Genomic DNA, 18,126 nt, shown 5'->3' with positions numbered 1-18,126 from the left:
AAAGATGAGCTTGTAAATTAACCAGTCTGTACCATGGATGACAGAAGAACATCAATATCTTCCTGGGTACACTTCTCACACAGAAGTACCACTACCTACCATACTATCTACACTGGTTTTCTTAAATCAATACATTTTATTTCCAATGTACTTTTCATTACTTTATTTACAGTTTACTCCACCCCAGCTTGTGCAGGCAGAGAGTCCGAGTTTCTGGGAGCCAAGTAGTACTGGAGGTACGAGCTCAGAAACAAAGCCATGATCCTCTGCCACAGCCAGCACTTGCCTGAGCTGGACCAACTCTGCCTGGCCGACTGGCACATGGAGGTGGAGCGCAGGGTTCACTTTTACAGTGTGGGAGTAAGAGAGACACTGGGCAGACTGATCCAAGACATCAGAGAGTGAGCAGGAGCAGAGGAGAAAGGATGTGTTGAAAAAATGTATTTTGTAGTAGTTGTATAAGTATGATAAGATAATGTAAGTTATAAGATAGGCATATGATTAATACATAAATAATAATTTAATTGTGCATTTTTTTGTTGAAATTTTACTCCATGGGAAATGGATGAAATGAATGAAAATGGAATTGAGCCGGAGGGGATGGCTGCCTTTTTATGGTCTCCAAACCAATTGTGTTATTTTGTGTGTTTGTTTATACTTTAGTTTATTTAGTAAATATTTTCATAACTCTTATTTGATTAAAACTGCATTGTTGGTTAAGGTCTTGTAAGTAAGCATTTCACGGTAACCTGTTGTATTCGGCGCATGAGACAAATAGCATTGTATTTTCTATTAATCAAACAAACTTGATTAAAGGTTGAAAAACCATTCTGTTTGTGTGTGTGTGCATGTACACGTGTGTGTGTGTGGCAATGGTTTATGAGACTATATTTGTTTTCTTCTGTCTCATCCTTTAATCAGTACAGGCCACTCTGATTTATCATTGAAGTCAATATAGTGTGTCTATAAACTATTATACAAATGACAAATTCAAACAAAACTGCAATTGACAAAATTGCAAATGAAACCAAAATAGTCACCAACACATTTACCTTCATGACAAAACTATGAGTGGTTTGCTTGTGTGTCTGTGGCTCCATAGAAGGGTGAAATTAAAATGACTTGGTTGGTCTGCCATCAAACTTACCAACAGTGGCTTGAAGTCCTCAATGACACATGTTCTCTTGTGACCAGGAGGAGTCTGAACAGTTGGTCTGAACCACTGGCTGTAAATTAACTATGAAAGGATGGTAACAGATGAACGGATATAAGACAATGTATGTACAGAAGCTACAGCTTACTTTTTATTTCATTTCTGAATGTGAACAGGTGATTGGGAATACATGGTTTATCCTGTGATAAAACCGTGTTTGATGTCATTTCATATCCCTTGTACATTTATTTGGACAATTAAAGACACTGACCACATTATGACAAAGACTGACAGAAATATAGTGTTACCAAATGCTCTTTGGTACTTCCTGACAAGTAGTCACTGTGACTGTGTGTTTCAATGCCTGTAACTTTACTGCCCTCTGTCTAGCCTATTGATACGTGCACAGTAATCATGCGATGACAATGATGTTAATTACTGTTAAAAAAAGAAAACTTAGCAGCCATCAAATAAAACTGTCAAAGCTGGCTTCTTATTGAATAGATGCATTAGATTTATTTGTGTTTCAATAAAACAATAACTATTCAAAACATTTTTCTGAATGTATAGTCTTCACAGAATATGTTTGACAGTGTATCAGGCAGGGTTTATCGATTGAAAATCATCGATTGGTAATTTCATCTGTTCTACTGCGCATGCCTATCACAAATGACTGCAGAAACCGGATGTTTCGGGCACATCCATTTGTTTAGCTACCTCGCTGATCTGTTATGAAACTACTGGAAATCAGTTGGGGTAAAGCTCTTGGCTTCTTCGCTGTTCTGCTCGCTGTCATTGCAGCCGTTTTACAACATCTAGAAAACTGCGAACAGACGATATACACCAGGTGAGAGGCAGATGCTAACTAGCTAACGTTAGCTAGCTACTTGAAACTACACGGACAGATTGGTGACAATTTACCATGTCAGTCTGCGGTCAGGCTTGGGAATTCTAGCATGTACTATACAGTAACTAGCTACTGATACTAGCTAGTAGCCTACTTGTCTGTTTTACAGCTAGTTGTAATGCTGTGTGATTGCCTTTGAGGGAGGCTTGCAAGAACGTTGTTCCTAGGCCGTCATTGTAAATTATAATTAGTTTTTTTAACTGACTTGCCTAGTTTAAATAAAGTTTAAATAAAAAAAGGTTAATTGCCTTATTTAGCTTGCTAGTTAGTTGTAGGGCGTTGACAGTTGTAGGGCGTGACACACACCTGTGTTGGAATAAAACTGCTGTATCATGCTGCTTCTGTGTAAAATAGCGATCAAACCATTAGGTATCTCCTCAGTGGTGAAGCACTGTCTTGTTTTGTCCTTCAGGATGACACACGACCTGAAAACACTGACAGAGGACTTCAGACAGAAGAATAAAAGTTGTTTTATCCTGGGTGCCTCTGGCGAGACAGGCAAGGAGTTACTGAAAGAGATTGTGGAGAGGAAGCTCTTCTCGAAGATCACTCTCATCGGAAGGAGGCAGCTCACATTTGAAGACAAAGCGTTTGAGAACCTGGTAGGTGTGCGACTTGTCTTATTGTCAGTGTATTGTTGCCTTTTCAAGCAGGGCTGGTTTCCCAAAAGCATCTTAAGGGTAAGTTCATCGTTAGACCCATAGGATCCGATGGTTCTAAGATGAATTTAGCATTTAGATGCTTTTGGGACACCGGGCTCTGCTCTATTTGGCAAAGTAACACACCCATGAGTAGGGTGTTAAGGGGGGGGGGAAATAGCTTTGGTTCTGGTGTTATACTTTGTATTCTGTGTCACAGAGAAGCTTGTCCGGAATACAGAACACTTTATTTCATGAGGAAAGGATTTACCATTGCTGAGATATCTCATTTTCAAGTTCACGGGAAAGGTCAATGTTCATTGCTATTCAATAATGGCACCAAATCACCTGTATTGTATTTAGCACGTTTTTTAAAGATGTTACTCCTTAATCCGAGGACCTTACGTGTTCTGTTTAAAGGACGAATTGGCTCTGGAAACCAAAACAGCTCAATATTCCATCTAAACGTGAATCGATTCTCAGTTGCGGTACAGTTCTAAAAATATAAACCCCTCTACTTTCATATCACATCAAAATAATTTCACAAATGCAAAATACACACCTACTGTACACGGTTTTAACACAGTTGCAGCCGACAGTATTTGTCAGTGACAACACGTTTGCGTCGTCTGTCTTCCGTTTACACACGGGATCAGAGGCGCAGATGGCTAATTAGCACTTTTCCGTAAACAAGCGCTGTAACGTGGAAATATGGCATTGTGGGAACCCTAACCCTATAAAGGTGTGTATCAATTTTTTGTTGTTGTTGTTGTTGTATAATTTCTCACAATTATGAAAGATAAGATCCTTATGCTTCCAAAACCGTACCACAAGCAAGGCATGTTAATATTCAGGCCGAGCGTTGCGGCTCTTAACAAAACTCCCCCCTAAAGGAGATGCCTTCGTCCAATGACACTTATATCTAATGTAACGGAACTGAGAGTCATGATCAAGGGCTAGGGCTGATGTAGAACAGAGATTTTTCAAATAAAAGTACAAATTCTTCAATTAAAGTGCTGTACATAATTACAGTAATTTAAGCCCAATAATTGAAGGTAGGGTGGTCATATCATTAACAAATATTAATGCTTTATGCAAAACTAAGATATTAACAATTTATGAAATTAGAGTACTACTTTATGCAAATTAAATACTTAAGAGACACACACGCACAGCCTAACACAGACACACACTTCTCAGCATCCCCATACATACAATCACACACACCACATCAAGCACAGCCTAACACGGATACACACAGCCTAGCATAGATGCACACTTCTCACTAAGTCTGAGCTGTAACACAGAAGGCTACTGGTCTAATAAGATAGAAGTAAGCTAAGGTATTCCTACCATTGAGTTGGGTTAGTTTTTGTGTTAATGAGTTACTCTGGTGATGGGAGGATAAACTGCAGTAAATAATTAGCCTAGGCACAGAAGAGACTGAGTGCGCTGCCAGCTGCTAGGACCAATCCCTGACAACCCATACATCAAAACGTAGCTGTGAAGCTCTACTTTGTGAACTGCAGCCTGCTATATTTTTTTAGTGTCTCTGAAAACATCACAACTGAAGCGAAGGAAAAACTTTGTTTCAGTCAAAAGACGTCCCATGACCGTGAAACACCCTCAGGACTTTCCCATGCTTATCGGCAATACAATGTCACATCGATCTTACTCTGACACACCGATTTTGCGAGTTTCACAAAAAGGTCTGTCCCACAGACTTGAATGTTCTTTGCATGGCACGTGCTTTACGTATGGGCTCATATCGCGTAAATATCATAACCTACAGTATTGGGCTCTTTAAACATGGGGAAACAACTGCCACATTTTATGTTTTCAAATCATTTTAATACAGTTCTCGTATAGCGTCCGTTGTTTGTCGCGTCACCGAACACCCTACCATGAGCTTTGAATGAAGTACATTCAATACCATTAAATGTGTGTGCAGACTACAACAAAGCCTACATCCATTATTCCACTCTAAAGATTGGCCTCGTATTGTTCTCTGTCCTCTTTCAGGTGCAGGAGGTGGTGGACTTTGAGAAACTGGATGACTACGCTGCAGTATTCCAAGGGCATGATGTTGGCTACTGCTGCCTGGGAACGACCAAAGCCAAAGCAGGGGCTGTGAGTTCACGGTCACTGATAGAGAGACCCCTGTGTATACTGTAACTGGATGAGCAATATGAATATGATAGGGAATTCCTAACAACTATACATAGCTGAACATGTCCCATGAGGGTCACTAGAAAAGAAAGAGGATGTCGACACCCGCCATCTTAGATTTTTCTGGAATCATTTTTGTTTTGAGAAAAAGACGAGATGAGCATTCGATTAGCAACGTTATTTTATTGAAATATAATTTGATCTCTAATTTATTGCATCCAAATTGGCCATTTTAATTTCTAGGAATCATATAATAATCAATAAATATAGTACCTAACATCCGATTTGGACCAACTTTTTTTCTCACAATGATTTCTCCAATAGTCAAAAGCTACCCACGGACACCCCACGCCAATCCCATCCCAACGACAAGTATAGAAACATCCCTTTTTCAAAGATAATTTGTAAAAATCCAAATAACTTCACAGATCTTCATTTTAAAGGGTTTAAACACTGTTTCCCATGCTTGTTCAATGAACCATGAACAATTAATGAACATGCACCTGTGGAGCGGTCGTTAAGACACTAACAGCTTACAGACGGTAGGCAATTAAGGTCACAGTTATGAAAACTTAGGACACTAAAGAGGCCTTCCTACTGACTCTGAAAAACACCAAAATAAAGATGCCCAGGGTCCTTGCTCATCTGCGTGAACGTGCCTTAGGCATGCTGCAAGGAGGCATGAGGACTGCAGGTGTGGCCAGGGCAATAAATTGCAATGTCCGTACTGTGAGACGCCTAAGACAGCGCTACAGGGAGACAGGATGGACAGCTGATTGTCCTCGCAGTGGCAGACCACATGTAACAACACCTGCACAGAATTGGTACATCCGAACATCACACCTGCGGGACAGGTACAGGATGGCAACAACAACTGTCCGAGTTACACCAGGAATGCACAATCTCTCCATCAGTGCTCAGACTGTCCGCAATAGGCTGAGAGAGGCTGGACTGAGGGCTTGTAGGCCTGTTGTAAGGCAGGTCCTCACCAGAAATCACCGGCAACAACGTCGCTTATGGGCACAAACCCACCGTCACTGGACCAGACAGGACTGGCAAAAAGTGCTCTTCACTGACGAGTCGCGGTTTTGTCTCACCAGGGGGTGATGGTCGGATTCACGTTTATCGTCGAAGGAATGAGCCTTACACCGAGGCCTGTACTCTGGAGCGGGATCGATTTTGAGGTGGAGGGTCCGTCATGGTCTGGGGCGGTGTGTCACAGCATCATCGGACTGAGCTTGTTGTCATTGCCTGCAATCTCAACGCTGTGCATTACAGGGAAGACATCCTCCTCCCTCATGTGGTACCCTTCCTGCAGTCTCATCCTGACATGACCCTCCAGCATGACAATGCCACCAGCCATACTGCTCATTCTGTGTGTGATTTTTGCTGCAAGACAGGAATGTCAGTATTCTGCCATGGCCAGCGAAGAGCCCGGATCTCAATCTCATTGAGCACGTCTGGGACCTGTTGGATCGGAGAGTGAGGGCTAGGATCATTCCCCACCAGAAATGTCCGGGAACTTGCAGGTGCCTTGGTGGAAGAGTGGGGTAACATCTCACAGCAAGAACTGGCAAATCTGGTGCAGTCCATGAGGAGGAGATGCACTGCAGTACTTAATGCAGCTGGTGGCCACACCAGATACTGACTATTACTTTTGATTTTGACCCCCCCCCCTTTGTTCAGGGACACATTATTCCATTTCTGTTAGTCACATATCTGTGGAACTTGTTCAGTTTGTCTCAGTTGTTGAATCTAGTTATGTTCATACAAATATTTACACACGTTAAGTTTGCTGAAAATAAATGTTCAGATACGTTGTTAGGTTTAGTCCCATCCTACATCCTGATAATTCTGACCATGAGATGGTGCTGTTCCTGCTCCTGCTATTACGTGAAAAAAAGTTTGACTCCCCTCCCCCCTCCATGTTAAAGGGATAGTTTACCCAAATTACAAAATTACATTGGTTCCCTATCTGTCATACCTAGTCCATAAAAAGCTTACAGGGTAAGGCATTGTTTTCCAAACTCGGTCCTCGGGATGATCAAAGATGATAGTTGATTATTTGAATCAGCTGTGTAGTGTTAGGGCAAAAACCAAAACGTGCAGCCCTTGGGGTCCTGAAGACCTAGTTTGGGAAGCCCTGGGGTAAGGAAACCAAAATCCAATTTTGTAATTTGGGTAAACTATTTGTTTAACATTGAGAGGGGGGTGAATTATGAATCACCTAATAGCAGGAACAGCACCATCCAGTAGTCAGAACCTGGTAATATCAGGATGTAGGATTGGACATAAACCTAACAATTTCAATGATACATTTCTCTGAACTGGGAAAGAAAATCACCACAAATTCACTGAGAATACATTACATAGAATGAAGAAACAATACTCAGAGCCGCAACTCAATACTACTTATCAGATGTACAGAACTGATACTTTATAGTCGTGGTTGGGTTGGGATTGGCGTGGGGGGGTCTGGCGTAGGTTCCTCATGTCTTACTCATAGTTAGATACTATATTGAATATTATATGAATCCTATAAATTCAAATGGCCAATTTGGGTGCCATCAATCAGCTTAATTTCTCAGAAATCAAATTATATCTCAACGAAATAATGATGCAGAAACATAAGATAAGAATTTCTTTCCACAGAAATGATTTCGGAACAATATGAGATGGTGGGTGTCATGGCTTGCTGAAATGACATTGAACGACCCACCATACACAACCTGCTTGGATCACGTTGTGGTCAAAAGGCAGATTAATGTACACACATTTTCTCTTATCTTTCTGTCATTGTAGGATGGATTCATCCGTGTTGACCATGACTATGTCCTGAAGTCAGCGGAGCTCGCCAAGGCAGGAGGCTGCTCACACTTCAACCTTGAGTCTTCTAAAGGGGCTGACAAAACCAGTGGTTTTCTCTATCTCAAAGTGAAGGTAATACACCAAATGTTCACCAGAGTAGAGAGACCTCAATTATAGCCTTTCGTAATGAAGGCCTCACAAATGCAAATGTTTGCCTCTCCAGGGACAAGTGGAGGCAGACATTGAACCGTTGGGCTTCGAGAGGTTCTCCATCTATCGCCCTGCGTAAGTCTCATTTGCATTAGTCATGTGTTAAAAAATATAAAAAAATCCTATGGAGCAATGACTCACTTGTTCATTACCTTATCAGTCATGGCAAAACAAATGGTGACCACAGGTAAACATCTCACACCCACGTCATGATTAGCAATATACACATTTCTCCAGTGATCACATCGTGTTGAGTTTCATTGCATAAATACACTGAGATATTTTGATACTGTGTTTTTTGCCGCAACTTATTTCAATGGTAACAACTCACAACTGAATTCTTCCTCTTTTTTTGTTGGTTTTTCCTCCCAGGGTGCTGATGGTTGACAGGCAGGAGAGCCGGCCTACTGAGTGGTTTGCCAGGAAGGTCCTGGGCCCTATTTCCTCCATGTTTCCCACGGCAATGTCCATCCCCATCCAATCAGTGACCAGGGCCATGGTGGCCAACACACTGATCCCTGCAGGGGAGAAAGTGGAGATCCTGGAGAATAAAGCCATCTATGACTTGGGGAAGGTCCCAGAGAAATGAGGGACAGGGAAGAGGGAAGGTGTCTCTCAATAGCTTCATTTCATCATATCCTTTCCTCCATAAACCACTGATGTGGTTGTACCACCACTGGTCCGTCTGGACATGACATGTGAGAGCAATGTGAAGGGAAACCCTATCCAGTCCTTTCACCTGTCAGTGGTAATGAGGGAAAGGTGTTGAGGAAATTTGAGTATTGGGAACTCAGCCAGAGACTGATGGTGAAGTGTGTTGTGCTACTGCCATTTAATGTGATGGTGCTTTTTCTTCATGACAATCTATTTTCTTACTAACACTTTCCTTTGAAAACACGAAGGAGGGTCAACAACAAGTGTAAAGGTGAATTTGTAGAGCAATGCAGATGCTCTCCGAGCACATGGTCAAGCATTCAAAGCGTCATTGGCTTCAACTTGAGGTTCCTTGCAACCATGATGGAGTCAACACGGTAGCTAGCGCTCAAATCCTCTAAAAAACATACCTTTCCTGCTTGAACAGGTGTTGTTGATTGTGTCGGTTTCTCTGGGAATGAGTCCAAAGGGGAATATTTCCTTATGAAAAGTGCCATTAAACCGCTTCATGGGTAATGCAAATAAGATATAATTGGGAAATGATGATGATGTAATTATGAATACTGAAATCTGTTTTCTCTGTAAAGACTTTGTATCCCAAGTGCTTTTTCTGAGTGCAGACTATTTTTGTGGTCAACAAGAAGGTGTTGGCTGAAGAGGAAACCGACTGGCACAAAGGCTAGAATCGGTTTAATATTTTAGGTAAAGAGGGAAATGTATTTCACTGGTTCTTCTGGATCCATTACCTCCTCAAAACGGTTTAGTTAGTAGAAGCTCTTCCATCCAGCCTACAACGTTCATGCTGTTTTATATAAGACCACTTCCTTAAGCACTTTGATAAATGATGCACTTACTTGAAGCAGGAGTTTATTTTCCACAATACTGAACCATTGGAGAGGGATTTTTAAGGCAATATATCTGACTTATTTTATTGTCTTTGATTACTTTTTTTTCTGAGCAATGCTTAACATGTAATTGAATCAGGGGTTATGTTATTCATACTCCTATTGACTTGGATTTTTTATTGTGGTGTTATGTAAATTCTATTAAATTAATTATCTGACTCCATAAGATATATAGTAATGTATGCAAGAGCACTATAATTGAGTAACAGTAATAGGCAATGAAGAAATGCCTGAGAATGGAATTATAAATACAAGTGTATTTAATTACTTTGTAAATTGAATGGTAACATTATTAAAGGCATACACTTAAGTTACAAAGCATTAACAAGCATTACAAGGCATTATTTGAAACATGGTCAGAGAGAGGAAGAAATGGCCATGGCCCATATCTCATTGGAGAGAGAGAGAGAAAGAAAGAGTGTAGGTATCTCACCAGTGCAGGTCAGGAACGTGAGAGAAAGAGACAATCTAACCCTTTTATAAGCATCTGAGTTGTTGACCAATAGTATTACTGTAAATCAGATATCAGACCTACAATTCTTAAGACAACACAGGAAATTCTTGTATACAGTCAATAAAAAGAGTCACTTTGGGGGCTGCCCGACACAATCCTCTCTTGAACACATCTGCTTCTGCATCAGACAGAAATGTTCAAAACTGGATGGCCAGCACTATAGTCACTGTTGACAATCTTCAGACCAGCAGTTCATGGTCCATGGTACAAAAATAGATTTGCCTTGAAAATGGCAACATATTTTTGAAATTAACAACAATTCTTGAAATTAAAACAACTTTCAAGCAAATGAAAATATAAATCTAACACACATTTTAGGTTTAGCCTATGTGTGAGAATTACAATGTAGGTCTAGCAATTTGAAAATTCAATGTATTAGCATCTCAGTTTACAGCAACCAACAGCATACCAATGGTGAAAGTTCTAAGGCCATGAAGGGGTCTGAATACTTTCCGAATGCACTGTATATGGCCAAGATATGATGACTAAGGGCTGTTCTTATGCACAACGCAACGGCGGAGTGCCTGGATACAGCCCTTAGACGTGGTATATTGGCCATATACCACAATATATGGCCAATAAGGTGCCTTATTGCTATTATAAACTGGATACCAACGTAATTAGAGGAGTAAAAATACATGTTTTGTCATACCTGTGGTATACAGTCTGATATACCATGGCTGTCAGCCAATCAGCATTCAGGGCTCGAACCACCCAGTTTATAATTTCCAATAATTTGTAGACGTCAAATTGACTGCAAGAAGCCCAAACAGATATGATGTTTGACTAAAACATAATAATTTCAAACCTGGCTGACATTAGCATATGATCACGTGTCTCTATTATGCGTGGGAATACTTTGGAACAGATTTCTTAAATTAAAATCACTTGGAGCTCATTTCCTGGTGTTTTTACACTTTTATGTCCAACAAAAAAAATACATTAAAAAAAAGCCTGACCAATCTGAAGATGAGAAGTAAGGCCCACATGGTTTCAACCATGCCTTCCCTAGGCGGGATCACCACACATCACAGGCATAGTAAGTAGCCTAGTGGTTAGAGCGTTGGGCCAGTAACCGAAAGGTTGCTGGATAGAATCCCCGAGCTGACAAGGTAAAAATCATAATGAGGGTGCTGCTATACCACTCCCAGAGCAATCAGACCTCACCCTGGTAACTCCTGCTGGGACTGACCTGGAAGGGAACCCTGAAGAAAATGATGAAAATAGTGATGAATAAATAGTATGTTGTGATGACCATGAGCTCATTGAAGCCAGACGTGACCCAAGCATCTCAGGATTTGTCCACAGCAGATATGACCCAGTCTGACCAAACTACCGAAGACCCTGGCAAGAGGTACACTGATGGTTAACTGTGTTAAAAGATGAAGTACTACCTCACACTGCATTTATGGTTTTAATGTGTTTGCAGGCAATCAAAATGGATCCTCTATCAGTCCAAGTGATGCAGGTAATGGTGGTGATAAAATACCAGTGGTGAAATGAAATGAAAATTAAGTCAGTCAATTCCTAATGTTAGAGGAGGTTAGACTTTATTGCTCATTATGCATTGTTTTCCAGGTTTCAACTGCTCCTGATATGACTGGCGCCCTGCAATGGTCTGACTTTGAATACATGGTTAAATCCTGGGCCCTTGGGAAATCTTTGATTTCAGAGATTAGAAATGCAAAAAATAAGTGATGTGGTCTGAGTAAATACAACATTTATACACAAATTTTAGATGGTCCCATTTATTTTTCTCACTACAGTGGTCAGGGCTTCATCAAAATGGGATAATTCAAAGATTGTCTTATGAGTTGGGGACCTCAAGTGGTGAATATATGGAAATACACTTTCGAACCAGTCAGACCTAACCTAACAGGACAGAGTGCAGTAATACTGAACTCTTCAGGAAAGGAGCCCAGTGAACTGCTCTTCCACTGCACACTGCTGGAATGGGTTGGAGCTGATCTCATGAACACCATCTACATGGCCCCATATTTGAAGCAGGTTTATATGGTTGATTTGCTTATGTTTTATTTTTTAATCTATATAGTTATTGTCAGGCATGACTGTCAAAATGGTTCTGGTTGAGTCGGCCTATTGTTATATTTGTAAATTACAAAAATTGTGCGACAACTACAACCACTGTAGTTGAATGCATTCACGTTCACGACGACAGATGGCAACAAAGTCATTTTGCAAAGTTCAAACACATTTAAATGAGTGACGTCTTACCTGCGCCGGAAGTGTCTTAAACGATGATGTGTTACCTTCATTGAGATCTCGTTACAGTTGAACTTCAAGCCTGTGTTTGGTATAACAGTCCATCCAAATTGCTCAATACTGTACAAGTCGATGTCAAAAAAGGACCTACTTCGCGTACGTGAAAAAAGCAGCAGTACAGGGTTGAGGAACTAATGGCGGTAGGTGGATCTTTGATCTGCTTATGTTTCAGGTTGGGCAGACAAGCTGACGGCAGCTCCTATGCTTTATAACACCACATTAAGTTATGTGTACCTATTGACTAATTCATTTAATAGAATGGTAAACTAATGTGTATCGAAAGCTAGTTGGTTAGTTAGTTTGAGCCAACGTTAGTTAACAAACCCTACACAGCCTGTCTCCATATTGATGCTAGTAAGTTAATTGCTGGTAAGCTATCTTACTTCTGAAGTCCATACAATGTTGACTACACTAACAGCCCACCTTTTTATAATGCACACAGCCCAAAGGTAAGGTCGGCACTAAAGGCAAGAAGCAAATCTACGAGGAGAATGAGACGACACTCAAGTTCTACACCAGAGTAATCTTGGGAGCCAATGTAAGACACCATCTTCCTTTTCAATGTTACCTTTTGAATGGAAATTGGGACTAGTACAACACCTGACACTTGTTTCTCTCCTAGGCGATATACACTGCGTTAAACCTCTTGGTCTTCTATAGCTATTCAACGTTTTGGACATGGGTGAGTGAGTTCACTCTGTATGTTATTGACATTGATGGCCCCTCTACTGTTGAGCAGTAAAACTGAAATGGGGATGATTGGGGATTACTAACGCTCTCTACTTTATTCTTTCCTCTTCTTGGTCTCTCCCCCACTCTCATTCCCCCTGTCTCTCTTCTTCCTTCCTCCATCTCCTTCTCCCACCCATGTAGTTTGCGCTGGTGTTTGCCCTGGCAGTGTATGTGGGCAGTTACCGTGCCATGACTGCCATGGCCCAAGCAGTGTTTGGTGAGGATGGGAGTCTGCTCGACGGTGGAATAGATCTGAACATGGAGCAGGGGATGGCAGAGTGAGTGCTCACACTGTTTGTTTCCGTGAACATGAGTGTGCGAACATACAGTGTGTGTGTGTGTGTGTGAGAGAGAATTGGTGAGTATTACAGCATGTTCAACATGCATGTAGCAATGGTGCACTTATCTCCCTTCAAAGGTAGATCTCGCAAAGCTATAATGGTAGTGTGGTGCATTATGATGGATTCTTTGTCATTATAGGCATCTGAAGGATGTTATCCTGCTAACTGCTATATTACAAGTGCTCAGCACCATCTCCTCCTACTTCTGGTACCTTTGGCTGCTGGTAAGAGTTTATCCCATACTTGTTGAACGCTCTCTCTTTGGTTGTTTATTTTCCCTTTCTCATGGCCCTCATTGATCTTTTAATCAATCTGTGTGTGTGTCAGGCCCCGGCGCGAGCAATGTTCCTGCTGTGGGTGAACTTCCTAGGCCCCTGGTTTTCGGCCGATACCCCTGGTGCAGCCCCAGAGGAGGTGAATGAGAAGAAGCAGAGACGACAAGAGCGCAGACAGATGAAGAGATTCTAACTTGGCAGACTGCCGTAGTATTTCTATACACAGAATGAATCTAAGTGCAGCCAGGAACTCTACAGTTAAGTTATTCAGGAGGAACTTTTGATGTGTGCACAAAGACATCCAGGTATGGATAAAGAATTGAACTGAACCCTGTGGGTGATCTGGTTTTCCTCTCTCCCTATCCCTCTATCCTTCCAATTCTTCCTCCCCTCTGTCATTATCCTTTTTCTTCACATCTGGAGAGGAAATCGTCCTTGTTGGGCTGATGACCTCGTCACCAGTGCATGTTGTCATATACCTTGGCCTGTAATTTGTTTACATCCAATTGTTCATAATCTAGGTCTGTGTGTCACACCAATTTCATCTGAACTAGTGAAAAGGATGTGGTGATCTTACCCTTTGGCAGACCTTTTATTTTAGACTATGCTCATCAGATTACACGCTTATGCCCAATTCCAAATAGACCACTAGCCACTACCACCTAGGTGCTAATCTTGACCAAGGGGGAACTATTATCTAACTTTTACAGATATTTATTTCAGATCTACATGCGGTGGATAGGGTTAGGTGCTAGGTGTTGATTTGGAATTGGGCATATGTGACGAAGGTCAAAATTAAATCCGATTGTGCTTTGTCTGCAATGCACAGTTTAAAGGCAATGTTCTCGTGGAGAGTACATTCACTGTTAATGCTGCATATGTTGGCTCAATCGGAAAGGACTTTTACACTGAACAAAAATATCAACGCAACATGTAAAGTGTTGGTCCCATGTTTCATGAGCTGAAATAAAAGATCCCAGAAATGTTCCATACGCACAAAAAGCTTATTTCTCTCAAATGTTGTGCACAAATTTGTTTACATCCCTATCAGTGAACATTTGCTTATATAATTCATCCACCTGACAGGTGTGGCATATCAAGAAGCTGATTAAACAGCAGGATCATTACCCAGGTGCACCTTGTGCTGGGGACAATAAAAGGCCACTCTCTAAAATGTGTCGTTTTGTCACACAGATGTCTCAAGTTGAGGGAGCATGCAATTGGCATGCCGACAGCAGGAATGTCCACCAGAGCTACTGCTAGAGAATTGAATGTTAATTTCTCTACCATAAGATGCCTCTATCATTTTAGAGAATTTGGCAGTAAGTCCAACTGGCCTCACAACCGCAGACCACGTGTATGGCTTCATGTGGGCGAGCGATTTGCTGATGTCAACGTTGTGAACAGAGTGCCCCATGGTGGGGTTATGGTATGGGCAGGCATGAGCTACGGACAACAAACACAATTGCATTTTATCGATGGCAATTGGAATGCATAGAGATACCGGAACAAGATCCTGAGGCCCATTGTCATGCCATTCATCCACTGCCATCACCTCATGTTTCAGCATGATAATGGACGACCTCATGTTGCAAGGATCTCTACACCATTTCTGGAAGCTGAAAATGTCCCAGTTCTTACATGGTCTGCATACTCACGAGACATGTCACCCGTTGAGCATGTTTGGGATGCTCTGGTTCGACGTGTACGATAGCGTGTTCCAGTTTACACCAATATCTAGCAACTTCGCACAGCCATTGCAGAGGAGTGGGACAACATCCCACAGGCCACAATCAACAGCCTGATCAACTCTATGCGAAGGAGATGTGCCGCGCTGCATGAGGCAAACGGTGGTCACCAGATACTGACTGGTTTTCTGATCCACTCCCCTACATAAAAAAAAAAAAAAGGTATCTGGGACCAACAGATGCATATCTGTATTCCCAGTCATGTGAAATCCATAGATTAGGGCCTAATTCATTTATTTCAGTTGACTGATTTCCTTATATGAACTGTAACTCAGTAAAATATTTGTAATGGTTGCATGTTGCGTTTATATTTTTGTTCAGTATAAATGACACATTGTCTAAATCCGCTATCAAATTGTATCTCGGCCATAATCATCGTTTTCGCTCCCATCCTTCACAATGCTTAAAAATGATTTGATTACAAACAATAACAATCGTGTACATACATTTATCATTTCAAGTGCATTTCTTCACAGCATAAATAAGCAATTGGAAATGTAGTGCCGTCAGAAAGTATTCAGACCCTTTGACATTTTCCACATTTTTGTTGATAAAGCCTGAATTTAAAATGGATTAAATAGAGATTTTGTCACTGGCCTACACATGACACCCCATAATGTCAACATGGAATTATGTTTTTTGACATTTTTACTAATTAAGTTAATTATTCAACCCCTTTTGTTACGGCAAGCCCAAATAATTTTGTGCTTAACAAATCACATAAGTTGCATGGACTCATTGTGTGGGCAATAATAGTGTTTAACATTATTTTAGAACGACTACCTTGCATCTCTGTACCCCACACCCCAATTATCTGTAAGGTCCCTCAGTCAAGCAGTGAATTTCAAACACAGATTCAACCACAAAGACCAGGGAGGTTTTCCAATGCTTTGCAAAGAAGGGCATCTATTGGTAGATGGCCAAATGTTTACAACATTGTAGTTACTTCTCAATACTAACCAAATTGACAGTGAAAAGAAGGAAGCCTGTACAGAATAAAAATATTCTAAAACATGTTTGCAACAAGGCACTAAAGTAATAATGGTCCTAAAGTTGGGTCCTAAATAAATTCAATGTGTTGTTTGGGAATGGAATGTAGCTAAGCAAAGGCAAAATCCTAGAGGAGAACCTGGTTCAGTCTGCTTCCCACCAGACACTGGGAGATGAATTCACCTTTCAGCAGGATGGTAATCTGAAACACAAGGCCAAATATACACTGGAGTCGCTTACCAAGAAGACCGTGAATGTTCCTGAGTGGCCGAGTTAGTTTTGACTTAAATCTACTTGAACATCTATGCCAGTACCTGAAAATGGTTGTCGAATGTCTAGCAATTATCAACAAACAATTTGACAGAGCTTTAAGAATAAAAAATAAATAAAATAATGGGTAAATGTGGAATGCTCTTAGACGTACCCATAAATACTCACAGCTGTAATCTCTGCTAAAGGTGCTTCTACAAAGTATTGACCCAGGGGTATGAATATATAATATTTCATTTTCAATACATTTGCAAAAATGTCTAAAAACATGTTTTCACTTTGTCATTATGGGGTATTGTGTGTACAGTAGATGGATGAGAGGGATTAAATAGATTGTTCCATCTTGAATTCCGGCTGTAACACAACAAAATGTGGAATAAGTCAAGGGGTATGAATACTTTCTAAAGGCACTTTATACCTTTTGATGTGTAGCCATCAAAATACTGGATTTCACACCATCTCCATATCTCTCAACTGAATGACCCAGGCTGTGTCATCACTCCCTTTTGGAGATATGATAGAACTGTCGTCTCAGATCCTCAAAGGGGAGTGATGGAGGGTAGATTGTAGAAAACACCTTCCTGTAGCTAATGCTTCCCCAGTGAGTGAGTTATTGCCTGGGTCATTGATGAGCATAGACAAGGTGCTAGGAATGGGACTATGACCTATGACTGCTGTTCTGGCTTTGCCAAAATCATATTTGAATAATACACAAATGAAATGGAAGTATATATTGATGCACTGGTAGTTAGTTGGCAGCAACTTGTGTGATCAACATGCCTATACAATGTAAGCATGTCAAAGCAGGGGTAACATGGTGGTTGATCTCTTCAGAAATGTCTGCCTTTTTATAATCAGCCAACACAGTACCAGTCAAAAGTTTGGACACCTATTACCAGTCAAAAGTTTGGACAGACCTGCTCATTCCAGGGTTTTTCTTTATTTTTACTGTTTTCTACATTGTTGAATAATAGTGAAGACAAACTATGAAATACACATGGAATCATGTAGTAACCAAAAGTGTTAAATCAAAATATATTTTATATTTGAGATTCTTCAAAGTAGCCACCCTTTGCCTTGATGACAGCTTTGCACGCTCTTGGCATTTTCTCAACCAGCTTCATGAGGTAGTCACCTGGAATGCATTTCAATTAACAGGTGTTATTTTCATTTATGGAATTTCTTTCCTTCTTAATGTGTTTGAGCCAATCAGTTGTGTTGTGACAAGGTAGGGGGGATATACAGAAGATAGCCCTATTTGGTAAAATACCAAGTCCATATTATGGCAAGAACAGCTCAAATAAGCAAAGAGAAATGACAGTCCATCATAACTTTAACACATTAAGGAAAGAAATTCCATAAATGAAAATAACACCTGTTAATTGAAATGCATTCCAGGTGACTACCTCATGAAGCTGGTTGAGAGAATGCCAAGCGCGTGCGAAGCTGTCATCAAGGCAAAGGGTGGCTACTTTGAAGAATCTCAAATGTAAAATATATTTTGATTTAACACTTTTGGTTACTACATG

At 40.8% G+C, this 18,126-nt stretch overlaps 3 protein-coding genes across 7 annotated transcripts in view; 2 read left to right on the top strand and 1 right to left on the bottom strand.

The window, feature by feature from the left end:
* kifc3 (kinesin family member C3) overlaps positions 1–18,126 on the bottom strand; it is a 262,215-nt gene that overhangs the window by 160,800 nt on the left and 83,289 nt on the right. The window lies entirely within an intron of this gene.
* LOC111974301 (oxidoreductase HTATIP2) lies at positions 1,817–9,145 on the top strand. Its single transcript, XM_024002005.2, has 6 exons — positions 1,817–2,000; positions 2,473–2,662; positions 4,721–4,828; positions 7,670–7,807; positions 7,899–7,960; positions 8,258–9,145. Exons 1-6 carry the CDS (start codon positions 1,885–1,887, stop codon positions 8,472–8,474), a joined length of 831 nt encoding a protein of 276 aa, XP_023857773.1. The 5' UTR covers positions 1,817–1,884; the 3' UTR covers positions 8,475–9,145.
* LOC111974300 (transmembrane protein 208) lies at positions 12,219–14,272 on the top strand. Its single transcript, XM_024002004.2, has 6 exons — positions 12,219–12,381; positions 12,684–12,779; positions 12,864–12,923; positions 13,115–13,251; positions 13,454–13,538; positions 13,642–14,272. The coding sequence occupies exons 1-6, from the start codon at positions 12,376–12,378 to the stop codon at positions 13,780–13,782; spliced, it is 525 nt and encodes a 174-aa protein (XP_023857772.1). The 5' UTR covers positions 12,219–12,375; the 3' UTR covers positions 13,783–14,272.

This window comes from Salvelinus sp. IW2-2015, linkage group LG15 (genome assembly GCF_002910315.2).
Source record: "Salvelinus sp. IW2-2015 linkage group LG15, ASM291031v2, whole genome shotgun sequence".
Lineage (NCBI taxonomy): Eukaryota > Metazoa > Chordata > Actinopteri > Salmoniformes > Salmonidae > Salvelinus > Salvelinus sp. IW2-2015.
The sequence above is the reverse complement of the archived record's forward strand: the minus strand, read 5'-3'. Positions and strand labels throughout refer to the sequence as shown.